Source organism: Gavia stellata, chromosome 2, assembly GCF_030936135.1.
Source record: "Gavia stellata isolate bGavSte3 chromosome 2, bGavSte3.hap2, whole genome shotgun sequence".
NCBI classification, from domain to species: domain Eukaryota; kingdom Metazoa; phylum Chordata; class Aves; order Gaviiformes; family Gaviidae; genus Gavia; species Gavia stellata.
The window spans coordinates 58,040,011-58,065,533 of record NC_082595.1 but is presented as its reverse complement, the minus strand read 5'-3'; the positions used below and the strand labels follow the sequence as shown (position 1 = coordinate 58,065,533).

Below are 25,523 nucleotides of genomic sequence, written 5' to 3'. Positions count from 1 at the left end.
AGTTGTCTGTTGGTCCTTATGTAATCACATTCTTGACATATTTCTGTTGACATTGTATGTCAGAAAAATCAAAGTTTGAATGATTGCTCCTGTAGGTTTTCCTGTTAAAAATATCTCACAGTATGTATGTGCCTGAGTGCATATTTAGTCAACCATGTTATATTTTATCCCGTTTACCTATTCTCCCTCCCATGCTCAACACCAAATTACATCTTCCTGAATCTACCTGGCTTTTTTAAACGTTTGGGTCTTCTTTCCTTGCCCCACTTTTTTTCTGAAACTATTACATTTTCCCATAGATGTGCTCATCTTCTTTCTCCTGATCCCTGTATCTCCATTAATAAAAGGCAAAGAAGTATTTGTACTATTCGTATTCAGGAGTTAGGCAGTAACTTAACACCTCCCTTTCGTTATGCTTCAAAAATAGACAAACTTTTTCCATTTCATGAGAGGTATCAGTCTCTGGACACGATATGTAGTTGTGACCATGCAATGTAACTCAACATCATAAGACACAACATAAATTTAGCTACTTGAAATTCCTCTTGACTAGAAATATTACAAGACCACACCTAGAGGGTCCTGGCCCCTCCTGCATATAACGCACTTTGCTGCTCTCCTATAAATTACTTTTGTCCCAGGCATATTGTACAGTGTAAACAACTTACTAAGTGCTTTGGAAATTCTGTGCCAGAACCTAAGATGGAATAAATCAGAGTAGCTCTGCCAAAATCAATCAAGCTATACCAATATGCACCAGCTAAGCTAAACAACTGTTTGGAAAACAAAATAATTGTCATAAAAGGATCTAGTTCCTGCCAAAGAAATTAGACTTTCAAAGCTCTGCCTTCATATTTGTTTAGGAAACCTGTCATCTCCCTAGTAGTCTCTTCTATTCCTATCACTCAGATTTCAAGCTAAAAGGACATACAGCTATATACTGCTGAAGATCCTGTACTGACCAGCTGAAGAGCAATTCTTCATTAGAAAAACAGCTAGTAAATACCAGTAAGAACCAGTTATGTAGAGAACATGCACTAAATGTTGGATAACAGCAATTAACTATTACATCTGTGTTTTAATATTGAGGTAAGAGGTACTCTTTTCAGGATAAAGGACTCCATTGTGCAAGGAAGATACATATTATTACTTGTGCAAACACATATCTGCATCTTTATATGGGACAGTAATGACCAGCTCGATAATTCCACCATTAAAGAATGTTGTACTGCCCTTTTTTTCCTGATGAGTTTATTTTGGGTTTTATTTCAATAAACAAACACCTGTCAGCTATAACTGTCCATTTCTCAATCTAGACATTTTTACTTGGCTTTTTTCCTGTATGCATCACGGCAGGAGGCTGAGTACAGGAAGTCAGTGCATAGATTAGGGCCAGCAGGGAAGCAGGAGAGGAGATGTTTGTTTGTAGGAGGTGTGAATAAGTGGATGGTTGAAGGCTGGTATCGCTAACATAGAGAAAGGTGTGGAAAAAAAATGACAGGAGCAGACAAGCAGTCTTATTGCTGCCAAGGTTCTTGAAAACAAGAACAAGAAATTTAAGGTTAGCAAGAGGCAACTCAGAGAAACAGGTAGTGAATCAAAAGAGAAGGGCAAGGAAGGTGATGTTCACAGCTTAGAATAAACTGCAAATTGTCAATCCTTTGCAACAGATCACCCAGAAGATATGTGATAAGGGTAAGCATGCTGTCGAGCTTGGACATCATATATCTTCCCATGAAGACAGTCCACACCAGCCAGCTTCCGTGGAGAGGTGTGGAAAATACAGTGACCCTTTGCAGCACCAACATTTCTCGCTACATGTGGCAAAAGTTTTTCAGTTCTTCTGTATTTAGGTTTACAAGCATAGCAGGTGCCACACCAGAACCAGCTTTCCCTCTCCTCCCCAAACCCTCATGAACATAACAGGGACCTGTGAGATCAGCTGGCCTTTCCAAATGATAATTTGGGAAAGGAGGGGAGGGGAGGGGAGGGGAGGGGAGGAAGCAAGGACAAGCATGGCACCAGTTTCCAACTCCCCCTCTCATCAGCACAGGCAAAGGCTGTCTCTGCAGCAGCACCTCTGCAGCCTGAAGTGCCACTCTGGTGTCCCTGGCAAGTGTCTAGCCCCAAAAATGGCCCTGTCAGAACCTGTGAGGTGGGGAACATCACAGAGGAGGCAGGGTGCTGTGGAGCTCCTGCTCCGTATTTTGATGGGAAAGCCAGAAGTGACCACTAGACTTAAACCATTTGGAAAAAGCAAGTACCTTTCACTTATGGGAAGGAGCACTATTACAACTATAAGGACATCTTTAATGTCACATTTTGTTGCAAGGGTCTGACTTTAGAATTATAGGCCAGAGTTTCAGTACAGCTATTACATGATTTAATTCTTACCCTGTTCTCAAAATGGTATGACAATATTGCAGGAAAGGCATGTTATTTTTCTGGTCACAGCACAGTGATATTGACAACCATGAACAATGACTATATTCAAAAGATCTAACCACTAAAACACACCCCCAATAAAAAAAAAAAAATCAGTCACCTGTTTACCAGAAAACTGTAGCTGCTCTTGTAACATAAGATACTCATCTCCATTCAGTCTTGCACTCTCCACTGAGTACATTGTGGCCCAATACAAATAGCCATTTACTGAATCCACTACTAGATCCTTCACTAGGAACACAGCATGAGCCACAATATCCATATGGTCTCCCAGTACTGATTTTCTGTAGATCTAGGGACAAAAGAATGGCTTTTAGCATCACATCTACATCATCAGCCATGATCAATTGAGTATACATAAGTGACCTTTCCACAGCTGTTTAGCAGAAGCTTATGCAAGCCTTAGGCTTTCAAAGCCTAAACCTTTTGAGTTCGAAGTATAAGGATGAAGAATAAGGCAAAATTATTAGTTAATATTTGCCAGAAAGTAACAAAAGAAAAAGCTGAAACGTCTCTTCCCCTTGGCTTTCCCAGTTTTGGCAGCCTTCTGTCTGACAGAGTTTCTCACTCACTTCATATTCACTATTCACAAGTGTAAATGAGGGTGCAAGGCAGTGTGAAATCTGGCCTTCTAGCTCCAGTTTTTAAAACAGCTTCTGACTTTGCACTTAGAAGAAATGAAAGGCATAATTTGACAGCACTGCATAAATTAGCACTGCAGTTTTGAAGTCAGATACCTTTTAAATAATTCACATCAATGTTCCTGATATGAGAGTGTACGAAGTGCAATTGTAATTATTTCTTTATCTGCAGTGATCTGCAAAATATCACAGCACAGAGGCCAATCTTGAAAATCTCTGTGTAAACAAATTGTGTCAAATTTGCTGAGATCAACTTGGCAGCCTCCATTTTCATTATCTTCACTTATTTTTACAATGTTGAATCCAACAAAACTGTTGATAGCATGTTTGATTTGCTTGTTTTGCACCTGTAGTTCAGTATCCTGCATTAGTGAATATTAGTGAACTTTTTACCCCAAACTTTTGTATAACTCTAGAAAATCACACAAGGGAAGAAAGGCCTCCTTGTTCTACACTATAATAGCAAAGGTCCAAATGCATCTCAGGTTGCAAGAAGTAAGGATTATCTTCCCAAATACTGTTTTACATTCTTTCTTATTGAATTTAGGGGTTTTTTTCTTCTGAGAAGTGCAACTATACCTACCATATTTGCTTTGCCAGCCCAGTACAAGCACTGACCCAACCAATCAAAGGCCAACACCCTTGCATTTCTGATGTCAGATACATAAGTATTCTCAGTGGTACCGCCTCTTTTGTTCAATGACCAGGTCTGAACTTCTCCCATGGAATTAATCCAATAAAGAGTGTCATTATACCAGTCGAGGTCTTGAAGAAAAAAGGGAAGATATTCAGCATTTCACAAACATGTAAATAAAACCCCATATTTTTTTAAAGAATAAAAAGTAGCCAGACATTTCAGTTTTTTAAAAATCAATACAAATGAACAGTTAGGCTCAGTTAACATGAAGATAGATACTTCCTTATAGGAATACAAAGTACATATATAGTACATATATAGCCCTGATGATTATAAATATATGACATATATTGGGATGCTGGAGGCAGAACTATCTAGTTCAGAGAGCTGATTTTAGCTCTGCTGTAACTGTGATGATGTCAGTAGGGTTTCACTAAGGATTAATTTGGTCCATAAAGTACAAGAAAGAGGATGGACACAAAGGCTTGGTTCAGTGAAGCTGCTCCACTGCACTGCACTGCATTCAAGTCTAGACTGCTGCAATGAAAGCTCTTGTCTTTCAATTCTGTTGATTAAATTTATGGAGAGCTAATAAATGCCCACAAGTCTGTAGCAGCAGCATGCAGTTTGTTTAGTATTTACCTGAAATATTTCTTATATGAGGATAGAGGAGTTCTCCTGGCCCGTAGCTATCTAACCGCTGCTTCCAGAGCCCTTTAGCCCCCACTGCCAACATATATGGTTCCTCTTCAGCTGATAAAGAAAGAAAACTGCAGTTGTGCACACCAACACACAATTAATGTAAAATATTTCAATACCAGAAATTCCTGTTTCTGGAAAGTTACAGAAGCACAGTTAAAGCTGCCCCTGCCCTAAGGAATAATGGACAACGAATAAAGGCATGAAAATATCATAATTTGAGAAACTCAGAGATTCAGGGCAGGTTTAAATCCAGAACAATAAGGCAATTTGGAACCCTGTTAGATGCCTAAAAACCACTGTGGGTTTGGACCTGGCCTTACTGAAGTCAGGCAAAAGCCACCCCTAATCTCAAGTGCCAGTCCAGTGCCTTAAGTTGAAAGTTATTTTCTTCTCAGACATAGGTTATTATGGGTGAATTAGGATTCAGAAAACATTCCAAAGATCTACAAATCTCAGATATTGTGCACACATCCATTTCACCCATTATCTATGCTCAAACCAAGGATTTTCAGCTTTTACTGAGCCTGCACTTACCCATAAACTGTCATTAACCCCCAAGGCACTGCTAAAACCACTTCATCATAGAAAGTGCTTTGCAGACCACAGGAAAGGAATAACACCTCTCATACCGGTTCATTTGATAGCGTATCAAATAATGTGTTTGATAGTATATTTGCATTAGAAAAATATATATAAGTAGTAATAATAAATACATAATACCATTATTGTAGTTGAGACTCTTACTACTTTAACTAAAAGCAAATTTACTTATCCTATATTCTTTAATGTTTCTAAACCAATCCTTTTCGTGCCCCTCATTTTGCAGTCTTTGCCTGAAGCCTGGGCCTCACCAGGCAGAAAGCTGTATGCATAACTCATTCTTCATTTTTCCTGGGTGACAAAGCAATTCTCACCTTCTTCTAAAGTTGTGCCTCTAAATGACTCCGACCACGGCCCTCCACCAGCAGGAGACACAGCTCTGACTGACACTTCATATGCTGTGAAGCTGGCCAGCTCCTTCACTGTAAACCTAGTGTTACTAACATTTGAGACAACCCATTCCTCAGATAGATGTTGAGATGACACTTTCACATCATAGGTCCAGTTCTGCCAAGCAGATAGACCTGTGAGATGCAAACAATCATGTTATTACAGAGTAGATGGCTGTAACAGATGACACACATTCTTTGAGAAAACTGTACGTTGGAGACTCATTTCAAAAATGCCAGTATCAGGGGAATTAGGAAAGGGATAAATTAAAAATTTACACTCTCCGGCTCTAGGACCAGCCAAGAGTAGTGTGGTTCAATCCCCCATGAAGAATGAAGTTGGAATAACCAAAATTTTCTCCAACCAGGTAATTTTCTGCTGTTCAAAGACACAGAGGATAGAGACCATAGTACAGACACTGATCAAAAGTCATTACATTGCTGGTATGCATTTTCTGTGTGATATCAGCAACCAACATTACTGGTACTCCATACCATACTTAAGATGGACCCTTGCTTAAAATTCCTTGCAGATGACAAATGACTTACCAATGTAAACTCATATTAATTTAGTCAGAAAATTCAGCTATTTTACTGGCAAATCTTGGGTTAAATTTTTCAAACTGAGGTAATTTCACATCCTTTAGCAGGTTCGGCTACTGAAGTCACTAAAGCCCAGCATCAGGAAAAGGGAAACCAGGAAGTTATTCATCTAGAAAGAAAAGGAGTGGACTTTCAGGAAGAAACAACTGAACTTACTAGTTCCAATAGCGGGTTCAGGTGGTCTCCAGGTGATCACAGCTTGGTCCAATCCAAATAGTGCCATGACAAGCCGAGGAGAAGTTGGTAAAGGAAAAGGCTGAGTTGATGCCCCATAGAAAAGCAAGTTGCCAAAGCCAAAATACTCTGGATACGCCAAATTGCAATCCACAACATATTCATTGAAGCTAGAACTCCCCACTGGAGAGATCTCCTCATGAAAAACTGCCCAGCCATCTGTGACAGTAAACATGTTATCCTCATAAACAAAGCTCTCCATGTCATTAAGTGGCACGTGTGATCGTAGTGTGTGAAATTCTGAACCATCAAGAAAACCTGACACAAAGGCCTGTTCTGTTTTGTTGAAGAAAATAAGTCTCTTAGATTGGAAGTTGATCATGAAATCCCTCAGAGCACTGGATTTCACTACCAGTGAAGCTGTGGAAGTAGTGCCAGGAAAAAGTGGAAGGTTTGCTCTGTATATGCCATCCTCCAGAAGACAGAAAATATAGCTGGTCATGGAGAAAAATAGACCCAAATAACTACAGTGCAAGAACTCTGTAGATGAGTCACAAATATTTTAACAGCTCAGAGATGTGCCTGTCTTTGCACAGACAATAGGAAGATGCTTTTGGCGCTATTGATATACATCCTGGGAGAATTAAACACATCACTTTTTACCTTCTGGGGATTTGGCTGGCAGATTATTGGACAATATTCTTCCATAATACCTCAAGTGTTAAGCATGGACATTTAAAATGCATAGAGCTTTGTATTCATAATGTGAATAACTGAATGTCTGAAAACCAAATTTCTGCATTGGAAATACTTTATCTCCTCTACTAACACTCTAGGGAAGAAAATGCAGAAAACAACACTGCATGGTATCACTCTTGTTCCAATTGTTTTGTAGTTTGTTATTTGTTGCCAATTGCACTTTTGTTTTGGTAAGACAAGAGTTTGAAACAGGAACCTAGATGACTAATGAAGTGAAGAAAATTAGAGAGGAGCCTTATAGCACCTTTGACACCAAGTGCTCAAAGGAGGACACTTACCCGTTATAGGGATCAGCTATAACCTTCCTAGGGGATGTCACATAAAGAAGAGTGATGTCTTCAGCTGCCGTGCAGTTCTCTAAATGGCAGACATGTATCTGGGGAATGAGAAGAAAAACTGGTGATGCATTCATAGGGCATTTGCTGAAGAGCAAACAAGATGACCTGAGATTCCTTCAGGGGAACCAGACAATGAAACACCTCTCTCACAATCCTAGGTCCTTATGAGCTCCTGACTTGTCAGTCACCTGAGTGTAACACTTGTATACAAGTACGAATGCTTTCATGACAACTTACCCTGAAAGAGCGGCCTGTCAGCCATCATCCTCTTAAATTCCTACCTCTAAGCTGGAGGGAAAAGCCCAATTTGGGAGGTATAGGCAAACTGTATTTTGAAAACAATCCAGCAGGGAAGGGAAAAGAGAGAAGGAAGTGCTTTGCTGACGCTGGGAGCAATACCATGGGACTTCTCTAACCTGCAGTAGATTCAGAAATCCCTCCCATCAGCCTTTTCATCTACAGCTCATTTTTATCTTTTTATCACTACTGCTTTTCCTGCTTCCTGTTCCCTAAGCAGTAAGTGAAAAATTAGACATGACAAGAGGATTGCAAAAAAAACGAATTAAAAAATCCCCCACTAACCATTTAGGGCAACTTTCTAGTCCTTTGTGCATTAGAGGACTACAAAGGTACGTGCAAAGTCTGACCATTAGCGTAATTGCTGTTTTATGAGTAGGGAATCAAGAGCAGGTTTGCCATCTACATTTTTACTTCAAGTTGAAACAGTTGTAATCTGAGCTGTCATCACTGGTATGAAACAGTTTCCCTCTTGAATATCTTTTGCCAATTATGAAAGGTATTATAATCACTAACTAGTTATCTGACCACTTTCCTGAGGCAGAATAGGAACCAAACAGCCTAGATGGACAATGAAGTAACAGAAAAAAAGTTGCTTATATTGGGTATGAGGTGGGTGTGAAGTCAGTCTCAAAAACAAAGCAGTTAAAACCAAAGCTTTTTACGTCCTAAGGAGAAAAATAAGACAAGGAGACAGAGCTCCATATAGCCTGTTTGTTTTAAATATGACCTGATATTCCAGCCTTTCTTCTTTTTTAAAACTCTGAAATATATGAATATTATTAAAGTAAAAAATCTATCTCTATAATTATATTTTGTGCATGCATATCTAGATATAAAACAGATTTTCTCATGTAAAATAAATCACAGTAATGGTTCAAATGAAATAAGAAATTAATTAAGCCCTAGAGCACTACCTTTTCATTCATGATAAAGTATATCCTCTGGTAAAGCCAGTCGACTGAGATGGATGTAATATACCCCCAGCCGGCATAAAAGAGCATTAGGTCAGACGCATCAGACATATTTGCAGCTCCTTTCACCCAGATGGAATTCCCCTCAGAAAAATAGACAACTTGCTGATAAACATTCACAGAAATTCCTAAAAATGGAAAGATATGTGCATACATATAATATAAGAAGTAAGTTTCAGTTTTTCAGTTACTTTTCTACCTGCCTTAAAAAGAAGTATTTTTCAATCTGCAATCCAACATCATTGGAGAAAAGTTAACTGGTTTTTCTCCTCCACTTCTAGTCTTCTTTCAGATAATAAGGGAACTTTCCCATTTGCTATGTAAGTGACATTATTCTAGACAATTGCCCTTCAGAAAGGTAATCAGACAAAAAGAGGATATGCAACATGCAAACCAACTGACACTGACTGCCCTTCTCCAGGGCAAACAGATGCAATTGGCATCTCCTCATCAAGCACCATTCACTCTAGAATTCAAGCTAGACATTATCCGTGCTACCCCTGTACTATCGAAGGGTATTTAGTCAGGGGCAACATTCGTTCTCTGGTGCCTTTGTGGATCTATGAACTTCAGTAGATAAACTCAGATTTCCACACAGTCTCTAAGGACCAAATACAGCACCAGTGTAGATAAGAAACATTAGAATGACAGTTTGAGATAACATGGTTGTCTGGTGACTTAGGCTACTAAATGCCTCATTATAGAGCTCTGTGCCCCAGACTAGGTAACACACTAGCATACTCTTCAGCCAGTATCATTTGACACTTCATATTATTTAATTCTTAAGTTTGAACCACATCACTTCCCCATATTCATGTTGAGAAAATACAGTCATTAATCATAGGAAAACATCTGCTTTGGCCTCATCTTACCTCAATTTAGATACCTACTATGTAAAAGCCCAGCTCTGAAGTAGCTGCCTAGATCCAGTGGAAGAAAGGTTGCACTGGGGGAACAATCATTTCAAATAGGTCAAATCATGTCCTGAAAGTTCCTGTTTCTCCTCATTGACTATAAAGGGAGGCTAGATACTGTCTCAGGCTAGGTGAGGTGTATTCTATCCTTGGTGAACACAGGTGTCTAAATCATACTTGAGAGAAAAGGAGGAGCCCGATCTGATTTTACCTGTAATATTGTGGTGTATAATACCATTTTGCAGGCACTGGGCTGCTTCGAGGAAATGTTCTGTGTATCTCTTCCTTAAAGACTGGTTTCTGGATAGGAAGAGCCATGTTGCTTTTTTCTTAACTAACAAACAGAAATTCAGAATTAAGATAGATGACTGCAGCACAGAGAAGAATGTTGCTAACTCAGATACATCATTAATAGACATGCATATACACATGCACACACATATATACATGTCTTACATATTTTTACACTAGCAATGACTGACTACAACTTAAATTCTTTGAGTGTTGAAAGTGGATGGAGTTATTCATTACAGTGCCTTCTGGCTGCTCATCCAGGGTGAGAACGCACCACGAGAATTTTATACCATCCTTCCCTGTCACAGTAGTGAGTCCCTAGTGAGGGAAAGTAAGCTGGAGCAAATGAGGCCCTACGGACACCCAAGGAAACACAGGCACTAAGACATCCATGTCACTCTGAGATCCAGCGGAAGTGGGATATTTACCCCCCCGGGCCTCTTTGAAAAGCCCAGTCAAACTAAAATATCACACAGAGCTGGGGAAAAGCAAAGAAAGTATGTTTATTTCATGTATATCATCATGCTGACCAGTGATTTTTTCAAGAAACAGGTAGTTTTCACAGATAAAGATATTAGCTTCTTCAAAGTTGATAAATTTAAAATATGGGGTTTTTTTTTAATAAAGTCACAGATTTTAAAGCCAAGAAGGAGAGCTTTGGTCACATAAGCTGACTTTGTGCTTATACAGGCCCAAGTAACTTACATCAAAACCTCTGCAGCAAATCCATACCTTCTGTCTGGGCCATGCATAGTTCTGGGAAAGATAGCTAGCCTTGCTTCTGAATCTGCAGATCCCTGAAAATCTTGCACATTCCCTGCTAAATTGATTCACAAGGTAGTTACCTTCATGTTAAAAAGTGGTGCATTATTTCGAGTCTGGTTTTGGCTAATTTCAGTTTCCAAACAATCTTTCCTTTTTTTTTCCCCCTCTGGTTTAAACAGCTGTCTGCTATCAGATATCATTTCCTCTATGGGTATCACGAGACTGTGATCAAATGCCATCTTAATTCATTCCCAGATAATGTGCATAGATTGAGCTGCATGCATTTCTTGCATGATGCACACACCGAGAGTCATTTCAGTAATGGTCTCTCCAGAGCAGAGTGCAAGAGACCAATATCACCTCGTTATCTCTTTTCCAGTGACATTTCTCACAATCTAGCCCAGAGATCAGATTCTTTCCCTGACTATTCTCAGGGCTCAGATCTACACAGCTCAGTACCTCATGCAGTAACACCATTTCTGAACGTGATACATGAGGAAGGGTTGCTTCTGTTCATGTTAGCACAGAGAGAAAGTGTGTGCCAGTGCAATTCATGGGAGTCAACTGAAGTTTTATCTGGTGACTAGTAAGGGGAGGTGGGATAGTTCCCCACGCCCAGAAGGTGATTTTTTGGGGGGTAGGGTTGGTTGTTTGTTTTCAACCTTAAATTAATTGCTTGGTAATTGGCTTGACTTAATGAACAGTCAGATGTCCCGGTCTGGACATTTTACAAATGGTATAAATGTTTATGGCTCAGGGTCAGCCAACCCTAGAGCAAACCTCTGCAGAGTTTCCAGACAAGGACATGTCAGTGTGTCTGAGCTATTACAAAGAAAAGAAGTCATATTTTAAAAAGCACTAGAAAAGCTATAAGCTCAATTTCTCCAACCAATAGCAAAAGACTGGGGATTCAGAGACAGACTTGAAGTGTTTGTTAGAGTTGAAGAGTTTCCAGGTGTTTGACAACGGGATTTCTCCAGGAGGAGGAGACTGTATTTTGTTTTCTTTTCTAAAGATACATTTTCGTAACATTGATTTCATTCTCACTTGTGCTCTATCTCAACATGTACCTTTCTCTGACAATTAATTAATATTTCTGCAATTCTTTGAGTGATACTTATAGTGTACCATTACTTTCATTATTAATTAGTTAATATAGTAAAATGAATACAGCCATGAAAAAGCAACAAAAAATGATATGATTTCACATCTTTGGCATGAGATAACTGAGGATGTTTAGACAGAAGAGTTTCATATTAACTATGTAATATTATTAGAAGAAATACATTTGTTTGTCAGCTGTTAAAATCTCATCTAGAAAATGAAAGTATGTCCTCTCAGTTGCTGCCTCAGACCACTGAGGTGTTTTTCATCCATAATATAACACAGGCAAAATTTGTTTGGCCTACCAGCATTTCAGGTTATTACCATGCTGTGTAGCCCAATAATGTCTACAGCTATAGAACAGGACTCTCTCTGATATGCTGTTGACTCCTCAGTGTACAATTCCTTGTCATGCACTGTTTACAGTCTAAGTATTATTCTCTTCTGCCAGGCACATGGCAGCCCAGCGAACGTGACTTTGTCCCCAGGAGCAGACAGCAATAAGGACTCTGCTACCTTGTACCTTTGGATTCTGGGGTGGTAATGTTGGCTTCGGCAGGGGGTCCAGCACCAACCTCATTAACCGCCACAATGCTGAACCTATGGTAAACCAAAGAGACAGGTTTTGGTTTGCAGGTTTCTTTTGATAGGTTGCCTGAGAAACTTTTTACCCAGCAGCTGCTACAGAAGTGCTTGACTTTTGGAAAATGCTCATTTAGATATAATGCTTTGGGAAATGTATAATAAAAATAAAACCAACCAGATTCTGAATTCCCCAAAGCTGGGACAACAGAATCTTCTAAATTGAAATTCAAAACGGGCTTTCAGACTCAGAAGAGCAACTCAATTTCATTTCAAAGTAAGATCTCTATTTACCAGTGCAAGCAGAATGCAGGCCTTTGTGTTTAATAAAAATGAAGGAATTTTTCCAGATGCTTAAAAGACAAGAGAGGACTGCTCTATCATACCCTGAATATATTGAAAACATGCCACACAAGCTTAAAAAGTGAAAAACAGCAGCTAAGAAAATGCAGCAGGCTGGCCCTATATCAAATTGCCTTTCCTTCCTCCCCATCCGATTTCCACATAAGCAGCCAGCTCATCTGGAATAATTCCATTATCTCAAGGAAGGTACCTTTCACAAGTAGAACACAAGTAAACAGCATAATTGTGCAGAAGTGGTATTTAGGCATATCCTGTACCATCTGGGCAAGAAGTGCTATAGCATGTTTGGCCATGTTGGTTATCTTTTCTCTTCATACCTGTAAGTGTTGTTTGGGAAGGTGGAGTAGAACTGAAAGCTATGCCCTCTTGAGGATGTCAACAGTTCATGATTCTCACTGGTCAGGAGCAAGTTATATCCAACAATCAATCCATTGGGAAAAAGTGGTGGAGACCAACTAACTTCAACAGTGTTTGGACTTGAACTCTGAATATCTTTAATGACAGGAGCTGTCGCAGGAGCTGCAAGAGACAGAAATAACTGAGTCTGGGATGGCATTTAAGACATGAATGTTATTTCTTTTTTTAGGTACATTTTTAGGTTTCATACCTGTTAATTCATTTATACTAATAAATAAGATTAGGGACAGCATAAAATTTCAGCAATGGTTGACTTTTTTTAGTGTCCAGAAAAATGTGTGTGTATTTCAGTCAAAAAGTTAACGTGCACAATTATGCACAAAAGTATCCAACGCAACCTCACAATTTTGATCATGTATGTACTTTTCTGTGCACCTTTTTAAAACTAAAAGCAGGAAGCAGCCCTGAATCTTCTAGTTCAAACAAAAAGAGCCTGTAGTATTTTAGTTTGGTCTTCTGCAGCTACCCAACAGACAACATACACATCATTCTGAAGATTAAGCATCAATATTTTCTGTGAAAGAAATAACAAGGGTATCTAAATGTTTCTGATATGGTCCTGAAAGATGGAATTAATAGTGCAATTCATTACCTCCAAAAGCACGTGTCCGGTAACTGGGACTAGATGGAGAATGGAGCTGCAGCTGAGATGTAATGATCCAAACTACTCGAAACACATATTCTGTGAAGGCTTGAAGGTCTTGGACTGTATATGAAGTTTCTGATACTACCTAGATTAATGCACAGACACAATCGGTTTTTTTCTTCCTCCATCTGCAGCTACTATGTAGGGTGTTAATCAGGGCAAAACAACATACATATTTCAGGATACAAAAGTGCAGCATCCTAAGTTTAAATAAGAGGAAGTTCTGGATGATATTTTCAGCATAGACTTTGATTTTCCATCCTTGCAGAATTTTTCTCTTCTCTTTTCTTCAGAACACGCTACCAAATCTAAACAATGAGCGGATGGATGAAAGGATGGATGCAATATAATAGTAAATTTGAAGAATAAGGTAAAAAATCTAAAATAATAACGTATTACGGGCAACGTAGTTTAAACTGCTGATACATACGCTACAGGTTTAAGATCTAAAGGCTTCTAGTTACCCTAAAATATTTACGCTCTGAAGTCATTGTTCCCCATTATTTCACTAATGATTAATTCAGAAGAACTTCCTGCTTAGCAAATTATCTTTACCTTTGATTTATGGCACCAACTTGCCATGCTCTGTAAATTGGTCCAATAGAGATGAGGCAAGATAACAAGTGTATAGTTGACGCAAAAGAACATAATATGAGCACAACTGTACTGAGTCAGAACAAAGGTCTGTCTAGAAAAGTATTGCGCCTTTGACAAGAACCAAAAAACTTTCTCTAGGGAAAGGTAAAAAAAAAAAGAAAACCTACGGTGATATTTCTCTCGAATACCCTCAGCCTTGGCATTTTATAAGCATGGCTTAACATGAAACAATGGCAATGATTGCATTTAGTAGAACCCCATTTTTTCTTCCATTAATTTGCCCCATCACTTTTTGAACCCCATTTAGTAATTTTACTAATTTTAATATTTAGTTGTTTAAATTTAGTAATTCAACATCCACATGTTAATACATGCCAGGAGGCAGATGAACATTTTAACTACACATTCTGAAGAAAATACCTTAATTTGCTAGTTTTGAAACTTCTACCTGTTAGTTTCCATCAAGGTCCCTAGTTCCTATGTTGGAGGAAACAGAGAATGATTTTCCACTTCTCAGCTTCTCCATGCTACTCATGATTTTGTAAACCTCGTTCATGCGCCTAACATATTATCCAGTGTTTTTCTAAAATAAAGTGAAGAACAGAGATGACAAACACAACCAGTGCCCTGTAAGTACACTAAGAATCCCAAAATATTTTCCCAATCTTAGCCAACTGCTAGAAAAAGATAAAGAAACCACTTCATTCAGCAGTAAATTACAGCCACTTCTGTTTCAAAATCTAGTCATTACTTTCTCATGTGGTTTTTGATATGATTACACTCTGTTAATAAATTACCCTTTTTTTCCTCCAGAGAAACAGAACTGGATTATAAATAAAACCAAAAACATATTTCCTTGCAAAGTAAAAGGAAGTGTCCTTCTTTACCTCTGTGTACCTCCAGTCTCCAGGGAGCTGATAAAACTTCCACTGGATAATATATTTCACCCCAGAGATGTTAGCTGGCTTCCACCCCAATGCGACACTGTGGCTTCCAATGGTAGATGCAAATGGTGCTCTAGGCTTGTTCAAGTAGTCTGAGGGGAAAATACAATACAACACTAAGAAAAAACTTTTCATGGCAATCTCTGGGCCTTAAGGGTAAAAGCCTATTACCCCACACACCTGAAAGCTGTGAAGCCAATAAAAACACAGGAAAGAATATATTGAAAATGTTGCTGAATAAATCACATGACATTTTAAACGCAGTTTGATAGGTAAGCCTGAACTGGGCCAAGCTCAATGCCAGCAAATGTGACTACAACTCTGCACTTGGGTAAACGCACTTTTAGTTACAGGTATGTAGTAAAATTTTACTGAATAGAAACCTAAAGAAGGTATCGGAGACTTCTGAAGAGATTTTCAAGGAGCCTATTTCAATAGCACTGTATTGGTTCAATTGTTCCCATGTAAGTTGCAGGAGCTTTTGTCAATGATGTCAAACTAGCAGACAAGTCTTGACAAAGTATCATCTTAAACAGTTGAGAGTGGATTTAAAAAGTCTCATGTCCATGAAAGGGAGGGAAAAGAGTTTTACTATAAGATAGAGTTAACATCATTGTATTCGTTAAAAGAAAAAAGAGTGGTAATTTTCTGACAAATAAAAACACTCAAGACATTCCTATTTTTTGAAAGAAATCCAGATAGTAGAACAAGACTATAATCTTAAAATTGAATTTATCAGACTGTGAATCAGACACAGGACTCTATTCAGACTTACTCTGTGCTTCAACTCCGTACGCCTCTTCTGCACGGCTACAGCCAAACTTACAGGAAACCATCTGTGTAGGGTACAGAACTCACTGGTTAGTTTTGTGTAAAGGCTAACTTCCTCCTAGAATTATGCAGGCACATTTTAAATACATACAAACCCTGTGGAAATCATTACATTCATTCTAAAAAAATGGCAGTACTACAAACTCACTCCAAAGAGCTTCCCGAGAGCCTTTCCATCACTTCACTGGGTACTGAATTAGGGTTTTCCTCCTTACACACGGTCCCTTTGTGGAAAGCACAAATATGGGGCTACATTAAAGTTGGAAAAAGACTTCAGTGACAACCATGGAGTTAGGAAGTAATGGGTTTTAACTTGTTAATGATATGTTCCACATGTTGGATTTCACCCTTTCCTGCTTCATGTATTTCCTATGAATGAGGCATATTCTTACAAATGTACTTCCAGTGAATTTTCAAAATAGTTTAAATTAAGTGATTTGTCAGAGCAGCCATGCCTAATTCACTCTTCCTTGTTAGTAGTTACTCCTTCTGGTATGGTCATGTCTACAAGCTGCAAACATAACAAATACCGCAGGCAGTGAATTTTCCACACTCGCATCCTAAGAACAGGAAACTCCTAAGAATTTTCAGTTTAGGTAGAGAACATAGATACAGTGTTACCCTGCTTTATAGGTAGAGAACTTAAGAAGAGTTAGTAACATTTTCCAGGTAGGAGCTTAAAAATTACATGCAAGACTGACTCTCCTGGAAAGCCAAAAATTTTGAGAAGTGATGGTTTGAGCTTTTCTAGACAGGCATTTTATTTGGGCTCATTTTATCCCACAAGTTCATTCAGCCTGTAAAATCTTGAAGCTTGCTTCATACAGCAGCCACCTTTCAAGTGATAATTAACCTTTAGATCATTTAGAAGCAATTAATTATGTTAGGTGAGCAAATTTTTTTAATTGCACTTCCTATGATTCTAGGATATACACTTCCGGCTCTCTATGGAAACTGATAAGGCATGTTATTTCAGACAACACGTTGCAGCTGAGACAGATTAAAAAACTTGCTTAGCAGTATATTCCTAAATATATTATCTCACGTCTAGGCATTCAGTGCCAAGTACAAGCACTTAAAAAGTTTTTTCCGATGTTTTTGTATGCAGAGAAATAAGATACTTCCAAGTGAATTATCATGACTATTAGCAGGCAAAGATCCAGGTATTAGCAGACATCAGTTATCAACTGTACACCGGAGCTTTCATTTACAACCACGATTTCTTTAGTCTGTAGGGGATGGTGTCCCCAGATTACATGCTGATTCATACTGCCTTCTGCTTCCTTTAACAGACATTTCTGACCATTTGGTTTTTGTCATGTTTTTCTTTCTTCTGATCTCTGTCCCAACTATCAATCCAATTTTTGCTTGAGGTAGGAGGATTACTAAAGTGCCTAGCCTTAGAAATTTTGAGGGACATTTGCTATCTACTTTGCCTGAAAACAAGAAATCCTCATATATTCTCCATCAATCAGAACTGCCCTTGTATGAGCCAGATTCTGCTGCCCTTTTTTGTGAATATCCCCACTGAATTCAGTGGCACTCCTCTGTTCCTAGGTGAGAGGAAATATCTAACAGGAGCAATACTACCAGATTTCAGTCCCAAGATGTAGTCACATGACAGAGCTGAGCCAACGCCAAAGGAAAAGTCCCACTCTTAATCCCCCTCCTTTCCCCTGCAGACTGCAATGACCTGATCCTCTGCATGCAGTGACCTGGTGCTCGCCTGACCAGGTAAGGAGTCAAGTCACCCAGCTGATCCAGTAGAAGGATAATCCCACAAAAGCCCTTGCAGAGTTAGTGAATTTAACCAGCATATTGTGTGGCCAGACAAGCAAAAAAAACCCCAAAACCAACAACACCCCCCCCCCCCCCCCAATTCTGTCTTTTTACAGAAGTAAGTTGGTCACTTCCTGGACCGTTCCTACACTCCAAAACCACCATCTAGCATATTTGTAAACCTTTATCATGGTCACAATTTCACAGATTAGAAAGCATTAAAAAAATCAGTCCTTTCAATCAGATTTCCAGCTTGCCAATGGGTTTGTGTGCTACTGGGGATTCCCTCCAACTCCTCCATCACCTGCTTGAAGTGTGTTGCCCCCATCTGGGTATAACCTTAATACTGAGGCCTCAACAGTCCCAAACACAATCCTGCAATTGTCTCATCCCCATCCCATCCTACAGTCTATGTTCATGCTAAAAGGGCCCCAGAAAGGCACTGTCTCTTTAGCAGCACTTTGTTGCCTCATACTTATTACTGCAAACGCCAGTCCATCCGCAGCACAGACCAAGCACTCCCCATTTGAGACCTCTTTCTAAAGGGCAACACGTTGCCTGTTACTGACTTGCATTTTCTTTCGTTCGGACTCTTTACCCAGTCAAGAGTGTGTTTTGTCGTCTAGTTCCCATGCCTTGTTTCCACTTCTCCCGAAGCTGGTGTCATACCAGGCTTAATAAGCATTCTCTCTGGTTCATCTCTGTGGCATTAATGAAAAACTGGATAGAACAAGACTCCTGTGAGAGCCTAGAACATAGTTTAAATAGGTCTGTAGTCTGTACTGCATTCCATACCCGTGTGATTAGTCTGCTTTCTTTGAAACAATATTCTTTGCTACACAGCATTTTTTAATGCAAACATGTCCTTAGCTACCATGCTGGAAAGAAAGGATTCAGGTACTTAACTCATTCTTCAGCTTTAGGGAGCACAAAAAAATTAGACTTGGATTGATAAGTTTGTGTATCTACATTGTATTTCTTAGCAATATGTGGACATAGTAATCACTGAAGTCATGATTTTTTTGTATTGATCTGATAGCATTTAACTTACCTCACATGCTCTGGTGTATGTCTTGTTCTGCCAAGAAGCAAATTAATAAAATGCGCGATTAGCATAAATATAATCACAGAGTGTTTCAAACAGATAATATCAATTAATTAGAAGTTTTTTACAGTGAAAGTACACTACAAAACCTTATCACTGGCAAATAATGAAAGAAGGAAAACCCACACTTGAAAACTAGAAAGTCAACATTAAAACGATGCCAAGGATGAATGAGCTTCAGGTGTTCAAGAGGTCCAGAAAAAAGAGCAGTTTAAAAACTATCATGGCAGTTGTCCCAGACCAATGCTAATTCTTATCCATCTGGTTTAGTAAAAGTGAGAAATCAATCTAGTAAAGACCATGTGCTTCATTTACATCTGCACATAACTCTGAGACAGGCCCCAGTAGAGTGAAATCCTGAAAAGGGCTAGTTCTTTCTCGCTGCCTGAAAATCTGGGTGAGTGGTTGAGCTTAATGAACTGTAAAATGTCCCCACATTTTGACAAACACAATGAAAATTTTTGATTTTACAAGTAATTCCCATAGCAAGAATTATCATCTTCCCAAAAGAGAGTTTATAAACGTACTGTGAGAAAATACAGCCACTACATCTTTTCACAAAAACACTGCTCTGGTTAGGTTTTCCACATCTGCCATTGGATAAGGTAGTTGATGGACTGGAGACAAGTGCTATTGAGCCAAGGCTAAGGCAATACTCACACATTTCAGTGGGCAATTGATTTCCACCATTGCATTCCAAAACTGACATCCCTGCATGCACTGCAAAGACAGACGGTGGCTTTAAAAAGGACTTTGAAATCACATTTTTAAAGAGAAGAGATGCTCCAGTTCTAAGGGTGAGGACAATAGTTCAATTTCCATCTGCAGTAAAACATTCTGCGTGACCAAGTCATTTAGTTCCTTTGTGCCCCGGTTCCTTACCAATAAGATAGGCATCTACAGCACTTTGTAAGAAAAATACTAAATATACCAAAGATGATAGGTACTCAGATACTACAGTAATGGGGTTATGTTGCATGGTACCCTTCTCAATGTAAAATCAAATATAGAGCAGAAGAAAAACTAAATCATTCTTAGAGGTTGCTTTGTGCAAAACAGTAGGTGTTCAAATATATGTTGAGCTCTCGTAAAGACTTTGACACCCTCGCGTGTCCTGAGAGCACTAAAAGGACTGCAGGGCACCTGAGTAGACTGTGACTATCACCTCAAGAGACAGCTCAGCTTTGCATAGGCATTAGGAAAGGGCTGATGCCCAGCTCCAGGGGCAGAAGGAGCCCTGGCTAAGACAGTCCACAGTCAGTCTTACTCTGGGAATGAGTCAGCCAGCCAGCCGTGATGTGTGCGGCCAGCACTGCCTCTCTCCTAGCTTTATTTTACCACTTGTTCTCTGTGGAGAAGTAACAGATAGGCAGTACACACAGCACAGCCAAGCACAGTGGAAAGCCATTCAACACAAGCCCCCCCCTCTCCAATAAGCAAGGCATTGGCTTTAAAACCATGAGTTTTCAAAGTTGTAATAAATATTATGTGGTTTGGATTTGATGTTGGACCTCCCAGTGTCCTGACAGTCGATACTGTCCCATCCACTTCTTGATGGTCATGTACATTTCTCTTTTTAAAAGGAAGCTGGAAGGGAACAGCTTTGGAAGCAGGAGACTCTGACATCGAGCATTGCAAAGCCTCATGAAAAAACCAGTAAGACTTGATAACACTGAGCAAAGATACACAGTAACTTAAATAGGCGAGTCAACCTTGCTATGTATTGTCGTGACAACACAGCCTTTTATGGTTCCTGCATCATAAATGACCCAGCCTCACCAGATACCATGCACCGAGAGGCTGCTTGCCACTAGTCTCTGTGGAAAATATTGATGACTGAATACTCCACCACTCTTCAAAGAATATGTGTAACTGCCAGCTTGAATTACATTTGAAATCTGAACTAGGAGAACATCAGCTAAAGTCCTCACAAGAATGCTGCTATGGAAAACTCATGTTAAGCTAAAGAGCTCCCCATGATAAACACAACTGTTTGAAATCCTACAGAACTCTAAATTTTCAACAATTGTCATTTTAAGTTTTCTCCTATCAAATCACTGAGCAAACAAAAATAAACTATTTAACTGTACAAATGTAGCTGAATAAAGTCTTAATGATTTGCATTTTGGAGGGAACACTAGTTTTTACTCATTTTCTCAAAAATGAGTGATTATGAACTTTGCAGATCACAAATGTGAACATGACTCACAGCAGAGATCCACATCCTTCACACATTTATTTAAACAAAAAAGATAGTTGTGTCTTTAATAATTTGAGCCAAATCTAAGCACACAACCTACTGACATGCCAGACAGGCAACTGTGCACATTTACGTTGACATGTTGACTTTGACAATATGATCATTGTACCCATTTTATTCAGATAGCAGTAATATAAAATGTTAGTAATTAACAAAGTAAACAATTACTCACTGCTCCAGTGATGTCACTAACATTGCAAAGGTTATTAATTCCAAGTTCTCCTTCCTGTAAGAGAAATACGTACATTTTTACAAAGAGTCAAAATGTTTCCCCAAAATTCTTCGATTAAAACACTTTAAAGCATCAGTTTCTTGTAAAACAAATTTTCTTTGACTAATGTTTCTTCATTTTAAAAAATTGTTGACATACCAGTAGCTTCTCAAACTGAGACTCCTTTCAGAGTACCATCAAACAAAGACATTGGCAGAATCAGCTGGTGTTAATTAAATTATCTCAGGTAGGAATTTGGCTCTCATCTCCTGATTCCGGTTCACTGAGTCAATAACAAATGCTTCATAAATATGTTGGGTGTAAATGACAAAGCCAAGTGGCTTTGACCTCTTGGGACCAGAAAGACCTTCCTTCAAGCTAAATGGCTTTTGTCTGTCCTCCTTTTGAAGGTGTTTTACGCAGCCATATGGTGACCGCCCTTCCTTTCCTGCCAAAAGTGCTCTTGAGTTAAGGTGCCTATTTTTTCACATCATTTGAAGTGTGCAAAACCAGTCACTGCCTGTGAAGTGCGAATGATTTGAGGATATTCCTAACAACCTTGGAGAAGCTGAATGTTAGGTCTTAACTTTTGTCCTACAAACAGGTAAGAGCACCCTTGATAAAACAACTCTTAGGAAGAAATTTTCAGCACACTGGGCACACCGTGACAATAGTGAGAATCAAAGGTGTCACAAAGCAAATGTGAACACAATAAGGAGACTGGAGGCAAAAAGTAAGATTTACAGCTCTCAGACCCCAAGATTATATTTTTCACAGAATCACAGAATCACTAAGGTTGGAAAAGACCTGTAAGATCATCAAGTCCAACCATCAACCCAACACCACCATGCCCATTAAACCATGTCCCAAAATGCCTCGTCCACATGTTCCTTGAACACCTCCAGGGATGGTGACCCCACCACTTCCCTGGGCAGCTTATTCCAGTGTCTCATCACTCTCTCAGTAAAGAAATTCTTCCTAATATCCAGCCTGAATCTCCCCTGGTGCAACTTGAGGCCATTTCCTCTTGTCCTGTCACTCGTCACTTGGGAGAAGAGACCAACACCCACCTCTCTGCAACCCCCTTTCAGGTAGTTGTAGAGAGCGATGAGGTCTCCCCTCAGCCTCCTCTTCTCCAGGCTGAACAACCCCAGTTCCCTCAGCCGCTCCTCATAAGACTTGTGCTCCAGACCCCTCACCAGCTTCGTCGCCCTTCTCTGGACACGCTCCAGCACCTCAATGTCCTTCTTGTAGTGAGGGGCCCAAAACTGAACACAGTACTCGAGGTGCGGCCTCACCAGCGCCGAGTACAGGGGCACGATCACCTCCCTACTCCTGCTGGCCACACTGTTTCTGATACAGGTCAAGATGCCGTTGGCCTTCTCGGTCACCTGGGCACACTGCTGGCTCATCTTCAGCCGGCTGTCAATCAAGAATTGACATCATCAAGAATTTCTCATCTGAATCCCTTACACAGTATATTCACTGAACATGAATGTGATTTTCCTGTCTTTCAAAGCTGAGAAGAAGAGCAACTTATTTCTTATTCTGAATTAATTTAAGCTTAAATCAAAGGATCCCCATTAAAGTTATCATTGTATGATAGGCTTCCATCAGGGAAGGTAATTAACTCTTTCACTGGTGCAAGAGTTAGAAATAGTTTTAAAAGAACTGTCAGACAAATGTATGAAATAAAATGGAGCAGGTGATAGTCCTCTGCAGTAGGTTTCCAGAGTTAGTTAGCCCCAAAGCACAAAATGTCCTTTTCACAGAGCAAACATACATGTTCTTCTAAACAACACCAACATTTCAGGCAAATAGAAACAAGGAGGTAACTCCTGAAAGCTTCATGCAGAATTATTGTTTGGATTTGGGAGGTTTTGCTTATCTTTGTCATGCATCAGTAGAGAGAAAAATAATAAATTCCACTCAACTACTCAAAGGAACACTAAGAAAGTGTAAGATTAAGGATCCAACCACTTACTGTAATACTTAAAGAAATATCCACAATTTAAAGCACAGATGACCTAAAAAAGAAGCTGAAACTAGTTCAGGATAATTGTGCGAGCCACAGATTCCCAGCCAATTTCTTGCGAATTTACAGTTTTCCTAGGTTTATATAAGAAAATTCATAGATTAGACAGAAACTGATAAGTAAAGGGAATAAACTGAAAGAATAAAGGTGTCTTTCCTCAACCCTCTAGGGTCTTTAGCATTTATAGTCATTTCAGGAGCTCTTGGAACATAAGTATATAAAGAAAGTATAAAATGAAAACCCATGCAATCTGGTTAATGGGATTTCTTCCTTACCAGGTTCCACAAATTCAAATGTTAAACTTTAGTTCTGAAACTCTGCTTTTACTCAGATACATTCTTTAAAATAATTTTGAAAAAGCTGATATGTAATAGAAAATTCTTACAGTGCTAACAACCATCTATGTTTCAAAAGATTAAGTACACTTTTTCAAAACTTACCAGGTTACTTGTACATAAGTTTTGACAATTTTTTGAGAAAGTACAGTACACTGCAGAAATCCATACACAGTAAAAAGCAGCAAGTCTGTTTAGCGGGAGATCCCACAGGCAAGTGTTCCTCATAACTTGAACAGTTTCATCTGTCAGTCTGATTCTTTCCTTGACTTGGCCATACGAACTCCTTTTAGGCTAGATGACGGAGACTCAACTGTGAAATTTTTGCATTTCAGTTTATTAAATATTTTTAAAATCCTTGTTTACACTCCATTCCTTCAATAACTTTTCAGCTTCCTGGAGCACTTGTCTTGAAATTGCACAACATCTATTTCATAGTTGCTTATTAAACCACTGAAACAAAAGAGTTGACCAATGAAAGTCAGCGTATCTCCTTACATAAATGTCATTAACATAAAGAGGAAACTAAGCACAATGCTTTTAATCGGGTGCTTCAAGCAACACGGAAACAGGGAAAGAGTAAGAGAAAACTGGCCTAATCTTAATTTCTATTATGATTAAGCTATTTCTAAATATTTTCAAGTGGATACAACTAAGAAAATTTGTTTGTGATGATGAGTAATCTTGTTAGAACACTGGAGTTCATATCAGTCAGTACAAAAATGTTAATGCTCTATTTTAATGACTGTTTCCAAATGTTTAGTTTCCACACCAAAATACCACTCAAAACAGACCCCTACCTGCCTTCTGATGCGATGTAGACGCACACTAACCAGAGCCAATTTCCTAGGGGTTCTCTACATGAGTGGGCACAATTGCACTAGTAAGTTTGTGCCCATATCATGGAAGAAAATTGAAGCTGATGGATAAATCGTGTATCTGATTTAAAAAGATGTGAAGAGTCCTACATAAAGTTGAAGACTCACATTAAAGAGGTCAGTGGGAACACAAGCTTAAGATACATCCAGCTCCCAGTCTGTGGCACATCTCTGTTGTACCGCAGAGCTATCCACAGACTCATTCTGTGAACTGCCATAGGAAATTGAACCAGCTTGCATATATGTATATATAAACAAATGCTATGCCATTTTTGTGCATGTGTATTATGCATTACAAATAAAATGTGCTATTTTATAAATAATATAGCATTTTAATGATCAGTTTAAGCTGACACATCCTGTCATTGCTGCTTAAAGAGGGGACCCGCTTTCCCACCACACCTAAGCGCTCCTTCGCCTTCCCAAGACCCACTCACTTGCCAAGCAAACATTCCTGCGGTCATGTGATAAACCAGGCTGAGAATCTGGTTAACACTAACCCACCAACAACAGAAGTTAATTGGTTAGCATAAACCTGATGCTGTTTTCTCTGATTCAGGCTGCAGCACAGCCCCGTGTGCTGCTGTACCAGCGCATGGTAGGTGAAAGGAGCTAAAAGCACCAAGACAGGAGCAAAGGATAAGCCGGGCTGGAGAGAGCAGATAGATATTGCCAAGCACATGGCTCGAAGGTGGTCCCAGGAAGGAAAGGCTTTGTGGAGCAGGCTCCTTCCTTTTCTTCCACTAGTCCTGGGAAGCATTTGGGGGTTTCCTTGTGCATTAACTCAGCCTCCTCACCACAACTCAAGGGAACTCCTAGATGAGAGTAAGACTCGTCTAAAGTGAGCTTAGCTTTCAGCTAAGGGCTTTCAGCTACACGGGTGAGGGGGAGTTACTGCCCCATT

General features: G+C 39.3%; 1 protein-coding gene across 1 annotated transcript in view; it reads right to left on the bottom strand.

The window, feature by feature from the left end:
- The window catches only part of ROS1 (ROS proto-oncogene 1, receptor tyrosine kinase), a 73,984-nt gene extending 50,015 nt beyond the window's left edge, over nucleotides 1-23,969 (bottom strand). The window contains exons 1-17 of the mRNA XM_059835508.1: nucleotides 23,847-23,969; nucleotides 21,333-21,386; nucleotides 19,561-19,620; nucleotides 18,847-18,873; nucleotides 15,961-16,021; nucleotides 15,129-15,277; nucleotides 13,591-13,729; nucleotides 12,899-13,100; nucleotides 12,160-12,236; nucleotides 9,685-9,807; nucleotides 8,503-8,687; nucleotides 7,229-7,326; nucleotides 6,174-6,685; nucleotides 5,340-5,549; nucleotides 4,366-4,476; nucleotides 3,670-3,851; nucleotides 2,546-2,737 (exon numbers count right to left, since the gene is read on the bottom strand). Of these exons, the coding sequence (XP_059691491.1) occupies nucleotides 2,546-2,737; nucleotides 3,670-3,851; nucleotides 4,366-4,476; nucleotides 5,340-5,549; nucleotides 6,174-6,685; nucleotides 7,229-7,326; nucleotides 8,503-8,687; nucleotides 9,685-9,807; nucleotides 12,160-12,236; nucleotides 12,899-13,100; nucleotides 13,591-13,729; nucleotides 15,129-15,277; nucleotides 15,961-16,021; nucleotides 18,847-18,873; nucleotides 19,561-19,620; nucleotides 21,333-21,386; nucleotides 23,847-23,969 (2,505 nt within the window). The remainder of the gene's footprint in view (nucleotides 1-2,545; nucleotides 2,738-3,669; nucleotides 3,852-4,365; nucleotides 4,477-5,339; nucleotides 5,550-6,173; nucleotides 6,686-7,228; nucleotides 7,327-8,502; nucleotides 8,688-9,684; nucleotides 9,808-12,159; nucleotides 12,237-12,898; nucleotides 13,101-13,590; nucleotides 13,730-15,128; nucleotides 15,278-15,960; nucleotides 16,022-18,846; nucleotides 18,874-19,560; nucleotides 19,621-21,332; nucleotides 21,387-23,846) is intronic.
- Between the last annotated feature and the right edge of the window lie 1,554 nt (nucleotides 23,970-25,523).